We start from the raw sequence: 20,032 nt of genomic DNA on the forward strand, positions 1-20,032 counted from the left end.
GGCCAAGGGCAAACATAGTGGAAGGAAGTAGCCTTTTAGTGGAGACAAAAGCATAGCTTTACACAAATATCCGGTTATAATTATTTGTACCTGAATTTCATGTATTGTTATAAACCAACATTATTTAAGTTAACATTATTTTAAAAAACCTAGACAAAAAAAGAATCAATATCTGTGTGTACATATATATCACATATATGTATACTATGCTCCATATAGTACTTTATAGATGTGATCTACATCTATCTATATATTATATAGTACTTTATGATTGTGATATGTATATTTGTGTATATATTGTATGTAAAGTACTTTATGGATATGATATATGTGTGTATATGTAAATTGTATAGTACTTTTTGGATGTTCTTCAAAAAGAAGCAGTACAAAGTGATGTTCTAAGAAAAAACTGTTTAGAAAACGGGCAAGCACACAACTTGAGAAAATTTAAGCTTGATGTTCCTATTGGGCTGCTGTTCTCTTCAGAACATCAGGTTCCATGACTCGGATGATACTTTATTATTCTTTTCAAAGCTTTCTCAGTTTCCTTCCATCGGTGCAAGCACATTTTCTAAATAGGAGCATGCTGTCCTCTGTTCAGTTCTAAAAATTTCTTCACTTTAAACTTTTTTTATTTGGTTATGATCAGTAGGGAACTACTTTACCCAATTTAAGCAACATTTGGATGTGTAGCATGAGAGTAATGAACCACAAATTCTAGCGAACAGCTGAATAATCCAGCTTTGAGGAAAGCGTGGACTTATTCCAAGGAACTTCTATTTCAGTGACTTCTGATTCTCTATTGACAAAGCATTTCCAGTTCCCAGGAGAAATATCTACGGTCCAAATTGTAATTCCAAAGTCTCGATTCTGATGCCTTGACAGAATTGTCCTAAGTAGAGGAATATTTATCTCAGTTTGAGTCTATTTCACTTGCTTAGATTGTTTCATCTGCTTGTACAACCTGTACACGTGTCTGAGTAATCTGTCTACCCAGGAACTTATTTCCAGGATCAAATAAAAACTTATAGCTTCTTTTGATAAAAAAATGAGAAATATTGAGTTTGGCTAAGAAGAAGATGGTGTCATAAATTGTAATCTGAAACTCTTGAGGAGGAAATAGAATTGCACTATTAATCGTGTGACTGAAAATGAGGTCAAAGGGAAATCTGTTGAATGTTAAAATCCTAATGCATGGGAAGATAGTATACAAGATTGTCAAGGAACATTTTGTATTCTTTTTTTACCTTTTCTTCCCTTTAGAAATCTCCTTATAATTTAGAGAATCTCTTTTATAGAACAGGATAAATATATTCAATTAACATTATTTGAAAAATATGAACTAGAAAAAATTACTCCAATAAACAAATATTTGAAATTATATGGAGACTATTTCTTTCCTCTTTATTTTTCTATTTTTTTCTATATGAATTTCTAGTAAGTCTTTAAATAAAAAAATTTGAGAAAATATTCCAAAGTCTCAAACATCTATAAACAAATTGTGAGTTTAGTAAAATTCAACATTTTTTTAATTAAAATTTGACACATAACTAAAATTTGTATAGTTTTTCATTATTGTCACTATTCTGGATCATATCAGTCTTCTAGGAATTTACTTTGAATATTTCTTCTACTCTGTTTTAGTAGGAATAGTATAAATATCAATTCTTGTTTCCCTATACACAAATGTTCATGGCAGTTTTATTTGTTCCAAATCAGAAAAACTCAGATGTTATTCAGTGGGGTGAATGGGTAAGCAAACTGTGACAAAAACCATGGAAAAACTGTTCAGCATAAAAAAATAGAAATAAAAAATGGGTCAGAGACAGTACAGAGAGTGAAGTACTTCTCTTGTATGCTGCCGACTTGATTGACCTTGTATGCAGCTAACCTTTGACCCCAGCCTACATATGGTCTCCTGAGCATTGCCGGGAGCAACTGTGAGCACAGAGTCAGGAATACACTCTCAGCACTGCTGGATGTGGTCCAAAAACAAACAAACAAAAAGTAAAAAATAAAAAAGAAATTAAAATGGAATATTGAAACAGGCAATACCTTAGATTAATCTCCAGAGAAACACACACAATTCAGATCCTAAAAAGATATATACTCTGACTGTCCAGTTTACATGTTCTTGAAAAATGTAATTTTTTAAATTGAATCACCATGAGATATAGTTATAAAGCTCTCATGTTTTTGTTTCAGTCCTAAAATGATCAAACACCCATCCCTCCACCAGTGCACATCTTCCACCACCAACATCCCGGGTATGCATCCCACCCCCAACATCCCAGCCAGCCCACCCCTGCCTCTATGGCAGACCATTTCCCCCATACTCTCTCTCTACTTTGGGGCATTATGGTTTGCAATACAGATACTGAGAGTCCGTCACGTTTGGTCCTTTATCTACTTTCAGCACACATCTCCCATCCCCAACAATCCCTCCAACCATCATTGACATAGTAATCCCTTCTATATTCCAGCTGCCTTCTCCCCCAGGTCATGAGTTAGGCTTCCCACTCTGGAGCAATCTTCCTTAGCCCTTGTTTCTACAGTTCTTGGGTGTCAGTCTCATATTATGTTATTTTATATTCCACAAATGAGTGCAGTCATTTTATATCTGTCCCTCTCTTTCTGACTCATTTCTCTTAGCATGATACTCTCCATGACCATCCACTTACAAGCAAATTTCATGACTTTACCTTTCCTAACAGCTGCATAGTATTAAGGATTGAAACACCACTGAACAAGCAAGTGAAAAAAAACCATAAACAAATGGGACTACATTAAACCAAGAAGCTTCTGCACCTCAAAAGAAACAGTGACCCAAATGCAGAGAGACCCCACAGAATGGGAAAGAATATGTATTCAGTACCCATCTGATAAGAGGTTAATATCTAGGATATACAAGATACTAGTAGAATTATATAAGGAAAAAACCTCCAACCCCATAAAAAATGGGGAGAAGAAATGAATAAAAGCTTCCTCAAAAAAGAAATACAAAAGGCACATGAAAAAATGCTCTGCATGGCTAACCATCAGGGAAATGCAAATCAAAACAACAATGAGATATCATTTTACACCAAAGAGACTGGCACACATCAAAAAGAACAAGAACAACCAGTGCTAGTGTGGATGTGGGGAGAAAGGGACTCTCTTTCTTTGTTCGTGGGAATGCCATCTGGTCCTTTTGGAAAACAATATGGGCATTCCTTCAAAATCTACAAATTGACCTTCCATACGACCCACAATACCACTTTTGGGAATATATCCTGAGGATGCAAAAAAAATCACAGTAGAAATGACATCTGCACCTGTATGTTTATTGCAGCACTGTTCACAACATCTAGAATCTGGAAACAACCCTAGTGCCCCAGAACAGAAGACTGGTAAAAGAAACTTTGGTACATCTACACAATAGAAAAACATAAATTCTTAAGCAGTTGAATGAGATTCATTTGCAAAGTTTAGTTTCATCGTGATTTACATTTCTGATTCTATAGTCTCTCAAGTCCCATCTGCCTTATTATTCCACCCATCTGAGCAAATGCCTTTCTTGTGTCTTTTGATGCCATTCCATAACCTGATTTTCAACTCAACAGCATAGTCAATAACCTGTGATAAGTTTCTTACCTGACGTTAGTCCCTTTAATTTCATCTTGCTCCAAGTTCTTCACAACCTGTAACTCTGTTCTATGTGCCTCTTCCTCATTAGGTCCTTTCACTTCATAGAGAAAAGAGAAACCTAGAGAGTTGATTTTTTCAACCGTATGTTTAACTTACAAATGTGAGGTTGGTATGTTTGTCTTTCATAAAAGAGATAGGCTTCAACTTTATGCTGAACCATCTGTTTTATAGCAAACTCAGAGGCATTTATTACACATATCATCTTTATAGAGTTTGAAAATTAGATGGGTCCTCAGAAATATTTCCTCTGCCACTTTGTCAATGGGTAAAATAATGATCATAGGGGCTGGAGGGATAAAACAATGGTAAAGCATTTTCCTTCCATACGGCTGATCTGAGTTCAATCCTAGGCATCCCATATGGTTCCCTGAGCATCGCCAAGAGTAATTCCTGAATGCAGACCCAAGAGTAACCCTTGAATACTGCTAGGTGAGACTCCAAAGTAAGCCCCCCAATAATGATCATAATTATCATATAATTTGTATATTTAAAATATAAAAATAATAATTTCAATTTAGAATAAATTATAATTTACATTCACAGCTAGTAAAATCACCAGAAAGTTTTAAAATTTTGGAGTGTGTGACATTTCATCATTTTCCCTTTCGAACACCTTAAGTTTTTTCTTAGTCTTTTTTCCCTTTTAGGTTATATTCTCCTTTTCTCCACTTGCATTTCTTTTCCCTTTTCTTGCTTTGCCTAAATAAGATTGCCTCTTATTTCTTGTGTTAGCTTTTTCCTGATACTCCTCTCTATGTTTTCAAAATATTTTTTGTAGCATAAGATAGAAGTAGTTTTAATTTAATTTAATTTTCTATTTTGTTTGAAAATATATTTAAAAAATTATTATTGCTCCAAATTTTGTTTTCTAGTACATGTGTACTTTGAAGTAGACAAAGATATGCAAATATTTAGTGTATGGCAAGCATGGCAAGTAAGGAAGAAAATGAACTAATATCAAACAAAACTTATCTTTATTCAAACTTAAAATTAAGTCTCTAACTTTAAATTTGTACCAAATTAAATTGAGGTTATTATAGGCCTGCCTATAATAAATAATTAGCATCCTTCATTAATTGGTGAGTACAAATAAATGAATTCAATATTTTGTAAGGGAAGGAGTTTGAATATTGTTCCAAAGTACTTCATCAAAAATATTGTCATTGTCACTGTCATCCCGTTGTTCATCGATTTGTTCAAGCATGCACCAGTAACATCTCTCATTGAGAGACTTATTGTTACTGTTTTTGGCATATCCAATACGCATGGGTAGCTTGCCAGGCTCTGCCATATCCAATACGGATACTCTCGATACTCTCGGTAGCTTGCCGGGCTCTCTGATCAAAAATATTATTAACTATAAACTATAAGGAATAATTGGGGAACTCACACTGGTGATATGCAACAAAATAATATCATTAAAATGCAGGAAAGGCTAAAAATTATTTTGTACTAAAATTATTTTATACAAGTAGACAAAACTAATTTATCATAACTAAATTTGACTTGCAATCCTTCTAATTTATTTATTACCTTTTGATTTGGGGGCCATACCCAGTAAAGCTCACACCAGGGATAGTCCTGGTTTTGCACTAGGTCATTATTCTTGACTGTCTTGGGGGACCATATGAGTTGTCAAGAATTGAGCCCTCGTTAGTCGCATGCAAGACAAACACCCTCTGCAACTTTACTATCTCTCTAGTCCCTGACTTGCAATTCTGAAGTATGTTTTTTTTTTCCCTTAAATGATATTTTCTAATAAGAATTGTCAGAAATGAACATGGATAAGAAGATAGAAATGTAAAATGTCAAATTTCTGGGTTTGATGGTAATGTAGGAAAACCATGGAAAAACAAACCATAGAAAAACAAATTCATAGAAAAACAAATGATGGAATGATGGAACAAATGTTCAGAATGATGGAACACATCAGATTTAAAAATTTTTAAATTAAACATTATGAAAAATATTATGACATAATACTATGGATAAACTCACAGTTCTAGATATCAGTTATCTGCTCAGGATTTTTTGCTGGGCTAAAACAGGACAGATTCTCCATGCTCCTCAGTCCCTCTTCCACATCCATAGATTGTTGGCAGAATATAGCATCTTTGTTTTCTTGAATCTGAGTCCATACATTTTCATTTCTGGGAACTTCTCAGCTATGATTTCTTTGACTAACGATTCTTCACTGAAATCACTCCCTCTTTTTCAGGGACCTTGATGATTCTTAAGTTGTTCCTTGAGCTCATCCCATAGTTCTCTGGTGTGCTATTTATTTTGATCCTTTTCCAATCTTCTGGTGTCTTCTAGAGGTTTCTGCATCGTACCTTGGAACTCGATGATTTTTATCCTCAGCTCTGCTTCCTTGATATCAAAGTCTTCCATTAAGTTTTTATTATTATAGCATTAGTATTTATAGTTTATTATCCACTCTCTCCTTCCATGGAGATTTATGGGAAATGAGTGTTGCCATATCCTTCAGTGCGAGGGCCGTCCTAGCCAATTAAACTAACGAAGCTCTTTAGAGCTTCCCATGTGGGTTCCAAGAAGAATTTTTATGTCATTTTTTTCTACCGCTCTTTGTGCAGTAGTTAAGGATTCTACATTTTCTAGCTACCGTGACTACCTTTGTGAGTTTTTGTGAGAATATCTGCATGTTGTAATTGGAGACAGCTAAGTCACTTCAGTGTCTGTGAATTTATTGCAAGAGTCCAATGTGTGTTTCCCATGAGATATGAAGGTGTGTATCACACAGCAGCATTGGTGGCCATATGGCATCTGGGAAACCCAAAATACAATAGCATCGTTCTGGGGGTAAAAGTCAGATGTGAAAGGGCCTTGTGCAGCTGCAGAAGGTTAGGGGGATGATTTTCTAACCCCAACAAAGGTTGACTCAGTGTCAGGGTTCAGGGTGCTCTATGTCAGCTTTTTGCATGAACAGGGAGGTGTCATGAAGTCCAGTGGAAGATGGCAGGAGGAAAGTGAGCTGCAGGTATTTGGAACACACTAGACAAATGGGGGCATGCGGTGGGACTCTGGGCATTGTCTATCAGCCTTCCTCTATGGGCGAGGTCCCACAGAGTTCATGTGAGGATGACATGGAATGGCAACACAAGTGTTGCCTATCTACTTAATTTGTTCTAGATTTGCTTTCCTCCATCCCCGCCCCTTCACAGATTTTCAGCGTGGAGACTTGGATGAATGTTTTTCTTCTTGCTTATTAAGACACTTCTGTTTAGTACAGTTACTGCAAACTAATGGCAGCTTGACTAATAGATTCTAGGTGTGTAGCATAGGACTTCTCAAATTTCTGGGCACGTGTGAAATTCAACTGGGATTCTTGTTAAAATTCAGGTTCTGACTACATTTTTGGCTTGGGGCCTGAATTTCTACTTTTCTAACAAGTTCACCACTGATGCTCATTTGAGGACTATATTTTGAAAGTCAAGGATATAACTGTGGAAAGATTTAATAACAGAAAAAGGCAGAATTTTTTGTATAAGTAAATTATACCTTTTTTGATCATATGACTATTTTTATTTTATGATGTAAACATTTTATAACTTAAAACTTATGCTTTATAAAACTAGAATTTTAAAATATTGATATTTATATTCCAAACACACTTCAAAAATTAATTGGCTCTGACTCTACCCCTGTGTGTTAGTTCTCCAGGACTCCTGGGACACATTTTTTCTCTTTTATCAAGTTCAATTAAAAGACCAAAGAGAAAAATATCAAAATCCATGTGTAGCTTTTAGTGGTAAGAATAAAATTTTATCCTATTAATGCCATAAAATAGAAGTAGCTATTTTCCTTTTTTTGTCTCTTTCTTTTATTGTGGTAAGAATATTTGGCATAAAATTTACCCACTCAAAGTTTTGCTGTATAAATGAAACTTAATGAAAAACATGATACTGTATAACTGTTTTAAGTAAAAATTTTTTACCTATAATTTTATTAAATGGCTAAAGTGGTTAACAACTATTAATAGGTCCTGGACATATAAAGAATAATCTTGGGAATATATATTCCTTAATGTTATCAGTGTTCATTTAAAAAAATAAGAGCTAGTGTTTGTTGCAATGCCATCCTCAAAAGGGAAAACAAAAATATAAAGGAATCAGTTCATGTAAAATCACTTTGGGGTAAACCTCTGTAGACAAAAGGTAGTAAAAAGAAGATGTAAATATTCTTTAAGTGTTACCTAGCAGAGATTTTTCTATTCTTAATAACAGTACCTTAATACCATTTATGGGAAATTCATCTACCATCATGGATTGGGTATGTTTGGTGACAGCCAATTCACAAGTTCCTAAGCCTTTCAGCAGAAACAGGAAGAGACGTTCTTGGGTAGGAGAATGCTCTTCCCGTTCTTGTCACGTGATGTGAGAATGAAAGGTCTAAAACAGTGGAGGCTGAATCTGAGAACATGAATGTAGAACTGGGGTTCCCTGAACATCACTATGTGAAGTTTAGAGGGGTGGAGCTCTCCCTTTTGGAAGCCAGCTTGAGAAACAGAGAAACTGAGTCTTGTATGTATTATTTAAACCTGTTGGGAAATGTCTCACTAGCAACTACCTCTGATTAGGAATATAAGGAAACAATGAAATTAATGAATAAATTTTATTTATTGTTTATATTATTGTTTATATTAGTTTAAGGTATGTGTATCATTTCTTGATTAACTGATCAGAATTAGTGCACTTGATAAATGACAAGAGGAAGGAATGCATCTAACTCTCATCAAATCTGCACATTTTATCTTAGAATGAATTAGGTGCGAAATCTGAAGAGTATTTACCAATAGCAGAATTTCTCAGGGAGAATCATGGGTGCTGTGGATTGAGATGAAAGATACTGGTACAAAGTACCACAGACAAAGTTCAGAACAAGCCACACTACATTTCCATGTGGCTTCTGTAGATTGAGAATATGAAATCTTTTGGCATTAAACTTTGATCACATTACAGCATGTTTTCCCATCTATTAAAAATATGGTGATTGCTGATGTGGAGATGGTATACACTTGCTGGGGTGCTCTAAGTGAGCACTTAGATGATTAAAATATATTCCTTATACCAAATGTATTTAATTAAGCTCACAAAGAAAGTAAATATGTCCCTCAACATTATCACCTGGGAATAATCCAGATGTGCTCTGGGGCCACTGGCTATACCCAGAGATGCTTGGGGACAGGGCAGCAGTGGGAATAAAATGGGGCTGCATGTGCAAGGTGTGCCCTCTCGTCCTTTGAGCAGCCCTCCCTCCCCACCCTATCACAGGTGGTGCTGTCTTGATTTGCTTTTAGATAGTTGGTATACTAAATATTGCTTGATGGTTTTTGTGAATATAGAAGTCATGCATATTGAAATGTCATTAAATAGCTTCCAATTTTTTTAGTAACTTAAAAATACTTAGATGATTCAATAAAGATCTCAAAGTAGGTAGACATTATGGGGACTGTTGGAGCTTTGTATATCGAGTCTCAATATTCAGCCAGCAGCTCAGTGGGTAAAGCTTTACGTCTTGGTCATGTGCCTTGTGATGGTTGCTATGCAACTATTTGAGTGAATAAATATTGAAAAATAAGTCATTAAACCAACAAAATATTTATAAAATAGCCAATTAATCTTTCAAAACACATAGAAATAACCTTCTGATGAAAATTTCAATTAAGGTATCCAACAATGCTTAATGGCCAAATCTGAAGTGCATATTTTGGCTAACATAACTCAAATACTAATTAACCACTATTGACAAAGTATTCAAGGGTAGATACATTACATTTATTGTACTAAATTTATTGAAAGTTAATTGCTCATCTTCAGTATAAATTGGAACTTATTTATTTGTGGATATTAATTATTTATTTAGCTGTGGTAACAACAGTTTGCCAGACTATCAATGTTGATAAGTTTAAGCTACCCAAATATAGTACAAGCATATAACACAATCATATAATATAAAACATGTAAAACAATACAACCATACAATATAATCATATCAAGACAAGTATCAAAGTGCCAATATCTTCTGCCACAGTCCACTGGATCCCTGTACACCCTTTCAACCCACAACCTTCTCCATTGATATTCTCAACTCTTTGCCCATAGTTTAAGTATCTGGAAAAATTTGGTCTGCACAGAAATGTTTAAGGGAGTTTTGTTGATAAGCACTGAGGTTTGGATACAAACAAGATGTATACCAATAAAGAAATGGATAAATAAACTATAAATTATCTGTAATAAATTTTATTCAACAATTTAAAGAAATGAGCTATCTAAAACTTGAAAATATTTGGGGAAACTTTAAACACATATTACTAAGTGAAAGAAAACACTGTGAGAGGCTTCTTTATTGTGGTTTACACATGACAAAGGCAAAGCTAGGGGACATTTGAAATATAAGTGACTACCAGAAGTTAAAGGTTGGTGAGAGACAAAAGTTGAATAGGTACGGCATGAAGGATTTCGGGGCAGTGAATCTGTTCTGTATGATACTACAGCTGTGAATACATATATTTACATACTTTTCAAAATACATGAAATATGCAGCATCAGGATGGAACTTGAATAAAATATCACTGTAGGTCCATCACCATAACACATAATTTCTAGGTAGACGCATATGAAATTGTTTTTGTGTGGACAGGGAGCATATTGGAAGCTCTTAGACTTGTTCATAATTGCTCTAAAAGTATACTTTAAAAATTCTTCAGAAATATCCCATGGTTGTAGAACAAGGAATATATTTTTAACTTTAGGAAAATTGTCACAAACTCTCATTTGATTTCCCCTCTGGAAGTGTTTTCACAGTATGAGAAAGATGAAATGTGTGTCATTATTGAGCATTTGGATCTGTGAGATCAACACATCAAATGTAGCATCATTTATCCTCAGACAGATACACCTGGGAGAGGATGGTAGGTCTCCCACACCTAAAAGCTTCCTAACCTAAATCTACATGGAAAATGAAATGTGGTGAAATAATAAATCACGGATGTTCTGGAAATTTGTGATACATGTGGAATATGTCCTAAAAAATATTTTGTACTAGTTTACATTTCAACACAAATTTAGCAATTTAGAATATTTTTTAAATTTAATTTTTAAACTCTTGTTAATTTGATGGGCTAAAATTTACAATGACTGTTTTCAAACATTACTATGTAAATATGGGCTAGAGCAATAGCATAGAGGGTAGGGCATTTGCCTTGCATGAGGCCAACCCAGATTCGATATCTCCGCCCCTTTCGGAGAGCCCAGCAAGCTACCCAGAGTATCTCGCCCGAATCGCAGAGCCTGGAAAGCTACCCATGGTGTACTAAATATGCCAAAAACAGTACCAACTCTCACAATGTAGACATTACTGGTGCCCGCTCAAGCAAATCGATGAGCAACGGGATGACAGTGATAGTGACTATGTAATTATAACTTTTTGCCTTTTTTGGGGGAAGGGCAAGTTTCAGTAGTTTCTTCTTTAGGAATATTCCAGGACATGTCTGTTTTTACCTTAAATTTTCTGGATTGGGCAATCTAAATTTCTTTATTCTTTTTGTGAAACGATCATCTAAACTTGGGTTGAGAGCTCTTTCTTAGGTACATTGCTGCACTGTCCTTACTGCAGTGCAGATTGTTTCATTCTACTTTTATCTCTACAAGAAAAATACTATCTGTAACAAAATTCTGTGATTCTAAGCAGAATAAGCAAAGGCAATGGAACACAGTCACACTTTTATTTATTTGATCCAAACCTTTGATCCACTGAAACACACTACTGTGAACATCTGGGTATGGTTTTATTTTTCGTTTTTCACCTTGCGTAATTCAATTCCAACAGAACAAAAACAACTTCAAAATTTCAAGAAGTTAAAACACCACAAAAGAAACATGCAACATGATTGGCTAGAAGACATTTATTATGGGCACTGTAGCACTGCACAGAAGTCCCGTTGTTCATCCATTTTGCTCAAATGGGCACCAGTAACGTGTCTATGGTGAGACTTGTTACTGTTTTTGGCATATTGAATATGTCATGGGTAGCTTGCCAGGCTCTGCCATGTGAGTGGGATACTCTCGGTAGCTTGCTGGGCTCTCCGAGAGGGACGGAGGAATCAAACCCAGGTTGGCTGCATGCAAGGCAAATGCCCTGCTGTGCTATCGCTCCAGCCCACATTATATTTGGCACACATTATATATTATGATTCTGTACTATATGTTAGCAGGAAACAAGTAGCTTCTAGGTTTAGAAATGGTAGAAGAGGCCTGGAGTGGTAGCACAGTAGGTAGGGTATTTGCCTTGCTTGTGGCCAATCTGATTTCAATCCTGGCTATTTCATATGGTCCCTGTGCCCTCTAGAAGTGATGCCTTAGTGCAGAGCCAGAAGTTAGCCCTGCAGACTGCCTGGTGTGGCCCCAAAGGCCTCCTCCAAAGAAAAATGTCTAACATAAAATATTTAATTAATAAAATGAAATAAAAATATGAAAGTGAAAATAATACTTTCCTTCCTGTTCATTTCCATTTCTAGTTCCTTCTAAGCAAAAAGAAGAATTATCGCCTGATAGGGATAGATTCTGAGACAACAGTGGATCCCAAATTTATTAGACACGTCAAGTTCAATGATCTGCAATTCTCCTCCAAAGTCATTTAAGGAGTCATTATAGCCACGTGAAAGAAGCTTCCTATGAAATGAGTCAGAAAGAGAGGGACAGATATAGAATGACTGCACTCATTTGTGGAATATAAAATAACTTAATATAAGACTGATGCCCAAGGACAGTAAACACAAGGGCCAGGAATATTTCTCTAGAGTTGGAAACCTGCCTCATGAGCTGGGGGAGAAGGCAGCCAGAATAGAGAAGGTATCACTGTCAATGATAGTTGGAGGGATCATTCAGAATGGGAGATGTGTGCTGAAAGTAGATAAAGGACCAAATATGATAGCCTCTCTGTGTCTGTATTGCAAACCATAATGCCCCAAAGTCGAGAGAGAGAGTATAGGGGAAATTGTCTGCCAGAGGGAGGGGTTGGGTTGGGTTGAAATGGGTGATACTGGGAACATTGGTGGTGGAAAATGTGCACTGATGGAGGGATGGGTGTTTGATCATTGTATGACTGAAACTCAAACATGAAAGCTTTGTAACTATCTTACAGTCAGCAAATAAAAAACATTTTTTTTTAAAGAAAGAAGCTTCCTGGTATTCAGCAAGCATACAGCCCTTAAACAACAATACTGAACTTTATGCATTTTGAAAAGCCTTGAACCACCAAAAACTCCAATGGAATTTTGTGCATCTTAGAAAAACTCTCAGCGACCAGAAAGGATGGACGTGTGGTTATAGCACATCTCAACTAATTGAGAGACATTTTGTTGTGGGAGAGGGTTTGAACCGCAACCAAGTGTGCTCAGGAACTGGGACATGTTTTATGGCACTGGCCCCGTAAATATCTGGCTGAAATGGGAAGTTAATTCAAAGCTTATATATCTCTCGTTTCTCTTGTACTTTTCCCCCTTGGTTGAAAGATGAGGAGGTGTTGAGATGTAGGGATTTAGACGGAAGAAGATGCTTTGGGAGTAGGCACAGGCTTCATCTCAGTTCCCTGGGTGTTGCTTCACCAGGGAAGTTGTGGGCCAGGGATGCCAGCATCCTGCCTATAACTCCTGTGTGTCCCCTCCACTGGACCCTTCTTGGAGAGACCCACTTATTGGGGATAAGTGTTAGTTCTCATGTCATTAGCCACACTGCTCTGACTGTGACTATCCTCATCAATGATTGATATAAAAATGAATTCTTAATTCTTTCTTTTGTTTACAGTAAAACCAAGATCTTTCAGTAAGAGAAGGCTTACCTTGTAGCTCATGCATACTCTGATTCCACCTCTGTATTTACGGGCTACACCTCAGAAAGACTGCAGGAGGTCACCTTCCCACCGCCTGGCTGTGATCCAGTGGAGTGGAATCCCATTTCTTCCCCAGTGGCCCACCCAGGCTCTTCCTTGCCCTGTCCTGCTGGCTGCTGGGCAGTCAGAAGGCTCAGTGGCCAAACCTCTAGTGCAGAAGAGAGTGCAGCTGGAATCTTTCCTCACTGCCACCAAGGAAAAAACTGCAGCATGCAGGCTGCCCCAGGGGAGGCTGCTGGGGGATCTGCCTCAGAAATCAAGATTTTATTTAGGTTTTATCAGATAGATTTTATTCTCAAGTTATAAGTCTGAGGACCGCTGAAACAACAATTTGAGATCAGACTCCCTCTTCTTAAAGGAATTCCCACCCCAGGGGAGGCATAACATCCGGCACAAAATATTAACACAAAAGAGCAAAGATATCCATCACAGGGAACTGTTCAAGGATGGGTGGATGTGATGGGTGCTAAGCTGGAACCAGAATATCATGGTTGGATAACGTCTAAGTTGTGTCCCAACATGACCCTATTAGATGTCAGGGAACTGAGCAGGGATAAAGCCCCGTCACAACGCCATGCCGATTATTCCCAGAGGCACTGTGCAACTCAGTTTATGTCAAGATATTGAAAGTTCTTTGATTACAGTAGCCACCTCCACTGTGTCTGCTCCAGCCATCCAAGTCCAAGAGCCTCACCGTTTCAGGAGCTACACATTTCCGTCCCCACACTTCAGCTCCACGCTCACTCTCCACTCCCCACTCCATCCACTCTGCTAGTACGTGTCTTTCCCTTGACTTCCGAGTTTCTCCTGTATTGTCCAAGTAGGGCTGGTGGAGCCCCATGTTTCAGGGGGAGGCTGGGTGGTTTGAGGAGTGACTTGGAGAATGCTGGTGTCTCTGACAGAAGCTCAGTTTCCCTGAATCAAGGGTGAGTGCTAGACTAGAGGAATGTTTGGAGAAAAGAGTGGCAAGTAATACACAGTTGATGCCTTAAAGCAGTGCTTCTTAACCTTTACCTGACCGCAGTTCCCTTCTGAACTCTTTTTCTTTCTGTTGCTCCCCTCCTACTGATTTAGCCCTGGTCTCATGGCACAGTCCCCCTTATTTACACACTTTTCACCTGTGTCTTCTTGGAATATTCTGAGGCTCACAGGGGTCCATATCCCCAGCTTCCTGGTCCTGGTTGAAGAACACACACATGAGGCCGGTGCAGGGCAGGCACCAGCTGCTGGTCCTCAATGGACAACCCCCCCCTTGCCACTCCCCTCCTGTAAGTGTGAACTCAAAGAGGAGGTGCTGTGCATCCTGCCAGGACAGGAAGTAGGCTGGAGATGAAGAAGAGGTGAAATATGTGGGGACAAGAGTCCCCCCCCGAAGATGGACATACTTCTAGTCCTCCAGTTCTGGGATTTCTCACAATTTCTCTGTCACTAGGGCAGGAACAGTACAAAAGCAAGAACACTAATTGCATCCTGAGTGACTTTGGACTCTCTGTGTGTGTGCATGTGTGTGTGTATGCATGTGTGTGTGTGTGTGTTTGTGTGTGTGTGTGTGTGTGTTTATGGGGGGTACTTGGGACTTACACCTGGCTCTGTGCTCAGGAGTCACTCTTGATGGTGCTCAGTGGATCATATGCAGACCCTGGGGTTGAGTGGAGTCAGGTACATGTGAAGTGTTTCCCAAACACTGGCAGTAGGTCTCAGCCCAATATTGAACTCTTTTTTTGAAGTGCTTAGGAGAAGCACTTTTGTGTCAAAATAGAGAATGTGCAGTGACTAGAACTTCCATGCCACTCCTCTTAGGCAAATCTTAACTCTCCACTGTGTTTGGATAGAATGTTTACCCATGGATGCAAAACTTCTTTCTTAGGACTTATCGTCAATGTGCAAAATATGCAGACTTGAACCAAGAAGTACCTGGGCATATTCTATCTGCCCCTGAATATTTGAAGACATTGAAATTTAAACCGGGGGAAACTTTGCTGGTAACCCTGAGCCCCGTATGTACTTTCTCTCTCTCTTTAAAGTACACCTAATAGGGAAATGCAGGTTTTGTTACTCAGTATCCACATCTATGGCTCATTTTAGAGTAAAACACTATTCCATCTCTAAAGTGTGACTGTAGAAAAGTTTATTCATAACATAACATTCTCTGGAATTTATTATTTAACTTCCTTCTTGTTCATAGTGCTTTGGTGTCTGAGGTTCCCTTATGTCAGATATTTACTAATATGGGCTGATACTGAGGCCATAGACTCTGGTTCAACAACAACAACAAAAAGCAATAAAGAAGCATCATGTACTTCCATGTGACAAATGTAAGAACTAATCTCAGATGTCCTTAGAGAATTTCTCAGGCAATACCCCCTTCTCTGAATATTTCAGCAGATACTGGCTCCTTGTTCACTGAACTTATTAAATAGTTTTGTGTCAGGAAGTTTAGTTTGATGGTTAACTTTAGTTAATCCCAAACATCACTACATTTTTACTCCCCAAATGTATTCTCTATATGTAATATCAAAACCATTTTCATAGGTAAATTTATCTGTCCTTGTAAAACACTAGAGTTTTTGACTTAAAAATCTCACCTTTTTTCTTATCCCAGTATCTGTTTTACACTTAATATGAGTTTCATTTCTACTTATGCCCAAGAAGAACAAAAGTTTTGAAAAAGTAATATTTGACATTTCAGCTGTTTTAAATGACTAAGCTGTTTTGAATGGTTCTAGAATCAGACTTTTGCATTTCAAAAGTTGTTGTTTATAATGGGAGAAACCGTTTATTAGATTATATTTAAAGAGATTGTGACTTTTAATGACAACACAAACCATCACATTTTGATGAACAACGAGGAGAAATTGTTTAACTTTTAATTAAGATCATTTCTCATTTCTTATGAATTTACAGTTTTACAGTGCTTTCCATGTATAAGATGGATAAACATTTTACAGCCAAAGCACAGCATGGCATTCACAATACACAGAGACAAAGCATTTATTTATATTATAATTCATCCACTTAAGTTCAGGCCACAGTCTCAGCTAGTGCCACACACATAAGAGAAAGCACACAGTTCAGGGGGTACGGGGAGAAACCCTTGTAGGCATGCTTCCGGCATCTCAGTGTCCACTCAATATCTGTTGGACAAATCACAAAGGCCCCCTAGAGGGTAGCAACAGATGATTTCTTTGAAGGTCTTCCTCAGCTCTTGGCTCCGGAGCGCATAAATGAGAGGATCGATGATGGAATTACACATGATCAGGATGAGGTACAAGTTAAAGTGAGACATAAAGCACACGCAGTAGGGGTTCTGGGGGCAGGAGATGTAGAATATTAAGTGGAGGAAGAACGGAGCCCAGCAGACCACGAAGACCCCTATGAGGATGGTCAAGGTGACGGCGCCCTTCATATTGGCCCCTTGGCGAATGGTGCCCGTGCCCGGGAGGACGGCAATCCTCTTAATGTGGAGTCTGGCCATGAGGAACATGTGGACGTACAGAGAAGCCATGAGCGCCAGCATGGTGAAGAACATGGTGATGAGGCAGATGATCACAGCGCTGCTGTCCGAGTAAATGATGAACAGGATACCCGACACCGAGCAAGCCGCCCAGATGCAACTTATGATGATGCCCACGCGCTTGACGGTCATGATGTTATGGTACTGGAGCGCGTAGAAGATGGTGAAGTACCTGTCCACGGCGATGGAGAGCAGGCTGCAGATGGACGCCAGCAAGGAGCTACAGATCACCGAGTCGATGACATTGTCAATGTTCACCGTGAAGCTCTGCGCGTCCGTGTCCGTGCTGTTCAGTAGGGTGATGACGATGGTCTCGGAGCCGTTGGAAACGCTCACCAGCATGTCAGCCACCGCCAGGCTGCAGATGAAAAAGTACATGGGGGAGTGCAGGTTCTTGTTCTTGGCGATCGCCACGATCACCAGGACGTTCTCCAACAAGCTAATGACCCCCAGGGTCACGAACACTTCGGGAGAGACAAAAAGTTGCTCGTAGCACCCTGCGTCCGACTTGGCTCTCCCCAGCGCGTCGCTGGCGTTGCCGCGCGCGCCTCCGCCGCCGCCGCCGCCGTACGCGCTGTGGTTCCAGAAGTGGAGGGAGGTGTGCATCCCGTGGTGCGGAGCGGGGTTCATCCTGGACCAGGTGGGCTCGGGTCTGCCCCGCGCCCGGCGACTGCTGGCAACTCCGGGATGCGACGGGAGAGGCGGAGACGCAGGGCCGTTCCCCGAGTCTTCAGCAGTCTGAAAGTTTGCAGGCGGAGGCCAGCATGCCTGTTGTCAGCCACCTGCTCCGGAGTTCGGGGCGGACTTTTAAGTCTCTTGCAATCACCTGCTCGCTCGGCTCCTCATCACTTAAAAAAAAATCTCAGGTTTCTAAGAGTCTTTTCTCAGTGAGGAAAAAAAAAAAAAAAAGAGTCTGCGGCTCGCTCTCCTGCGCTTCTGGCTTCTGCTTGAACTTGAGCCGGGTGCGTGCAGTTCTTTGCAAACGCAGTTCCCGGGAGATGCTGCCGCGACTCCCGAGTCGGGTCTGCGCTTCCCAACCTGGAGCGCCGCTGGAGAGTGCGGAGCTGCGACTGCTCGCTCAGAAGTGTGCAGGCGGGAGAAGAAAAAAAAAAAGATTCCGAGTGACTCCTCCCCTCCTTCCTCCTGACCAATCCCAGGGCAGTGGAAGCACCGAGACACCCAGTGATGCCCGGGGGTACAAATCGCGGGCACAGCTGATTCAGAGGCGGGCGCCAGAGCCTGGACCGGACGTACCACGTTTTCAAAGGAGTACAATTTGGTCCCTACGGAATAGTCTTTGATATCACAAGCCTTCGTGAGGCAGCCAGGCTTCATCCTGCACCTGCTAGAGATGTGTGTGTGTGTGTGTGTGTGTGTGTGTGTGTGTATGTGTGTGTGTAAAATGAAGTAAAAAGCATTCCATCCTCTGCCTGCCCTTATTTCTCTCTGGATTTCTTTGAATTGAGGGCTCGGCTCAGGCAGTAATGCTTGAATTCACGGTGCCTGCAACACAGGGAGAATATTTGCTAGCGCACAGGTAGCGCCAGCTGTGAATGAAGGGTCTACATAGCAGCTACAATTTAGCAAAGGACTCCAAAAGGAGTTTACGTCTTGGGTTCACAGATATGATATTAAAAGCTTTTTATTTTTTCCAGACTAGGAAAAGTTTCACTTTTATTCACAGTATTTAAAAATCCAGCGGGTAGGGCATTTGCCTTGCACTCGGCCAAAGCGGGTTTGATTCCTCTGTCCCTCTCGGAGAGCCCAGCAAGCTACCGAGAGTATCTAGCTGAATCGCAGAGCCTGGCAAGCTACCCATGGAGCATTGGATATGCCAAAAACAGTAACAAAAAGTCTCACAGTGGAGACGTTACTGGTGCCTGCTCGAGCAAACCGATGAGCAATGGGATGACAGTGGTACAGTGATGTAGTGATTTAAAAATCAGGAGCCAACTAGTTAGTAAAGTGGGTGAGGTGTTTGCCTTATGTGGGGTCCCATCCCCGGCATCATATTTAGATTGTCCTGAGTCCCAACAGAAGTGATCCCTGAAGCAGAGACAAGAGCAAGTCCTGAGCCAGCAAAGGGGTCCCCAAAATATAGTAATAACAATAACAATACAATAATAGCCATAAAGTACTGATGCAAACGATATTTTCTCTGAGCTCAGAAAAGTAAATAAAAATAACCAAACTATCATTTCTATTATTTACTTAATCATTTATTAAAAAATTAGCAAGTATCTAACTCATGCATTTTAATAAATTCAGTCATACACGTATAGCCACAACATCATTATCAGAATCAGATTACAAGACACATTCATCTACTCTTTATATACACAAAATATTCTTGTATATTTTGTGCCTCATGTCTAGGAGTTACCTTCCTAGAATATTTATCTAGGACCTATGTTTCTAGAATATTTTAATTTTTGCTTTCACTGGGAGTCCTCAGACAATTGGGCTGTTGGGATTCCCCAAGTACTTGGGAGCTGGCACCAAGATTTGAACTTGCAGTCTTATGCATGCCGGGCAAATGCCTTATACCACTGAGCTCTCTTTTGACCCACCTCTTAAACAATTCAAGAAGACAATGAGATATCATGTTACACAGTGAGAACAGCATGTTCAAAAATATTGGGCTCAATCTTTATTGATGAGGATGTGGCAAAGGAGAAACTCTCATTCACTGCTAGTGGGAATGTTGTCTGGTCCAACCCCTATTGAAAACAGTGTGGACCATTCTCAGTAAATTCAGAATTGAGCCCCAGTGTGACCCAGCAATTCCACTTTTGGGTATCTGTTCCTGGGAGAGAAAAAGACATGTACTCAAAAGGATGTATGTACTCCACTGTTCATTGCAGCACGCAGTACAATAGCTAAAATTTGGAGTCAACTTAGATATTCAATGACAGATAAGTG

The 20,032-nt window shown here is 39.3% G+C and overlaps 1 protein-coding gene across 1 annotated transcript; it reads right to left on the minus strand.

Moving 5' to 3' along the window:
- Positions 1 to 16,346: 16,346 nt before the first annotated feature.
- MC4R (melanocortin 4 receptor) lies at positions 16,347 to 18,173 on the minus strand. The gene has a single exon (XM_004601699.2). It carries the CDS (start codon positions 17,738 to 17,740, stop codon positions 16,724 to 16,726), a length of 1,017 nt encoding a protein of 338 aa, XP_004601756.1. The 5' UTR covers positions 17,741 to 18,173; the 3' UTR covers positions 16,347 to 16,723.
- Between the last annotated feature and the right edge of the window lie 1,859 nt (positions 18,174 to 20,032).

Source organism: Sorex araneus, chromosome 2, assembly GCF_027595985.1.
Source record: "Sorex araneus isolate mSorAra2 chromosome 2, mSorAra2.pri, whole genome shotgun sequence".
Lineage (NCBI taxonomy): Eukaryota > Metazoa > Chordata > Mammalia > Eulipotyphla > Soricidae > Sorex > Sorex araneus.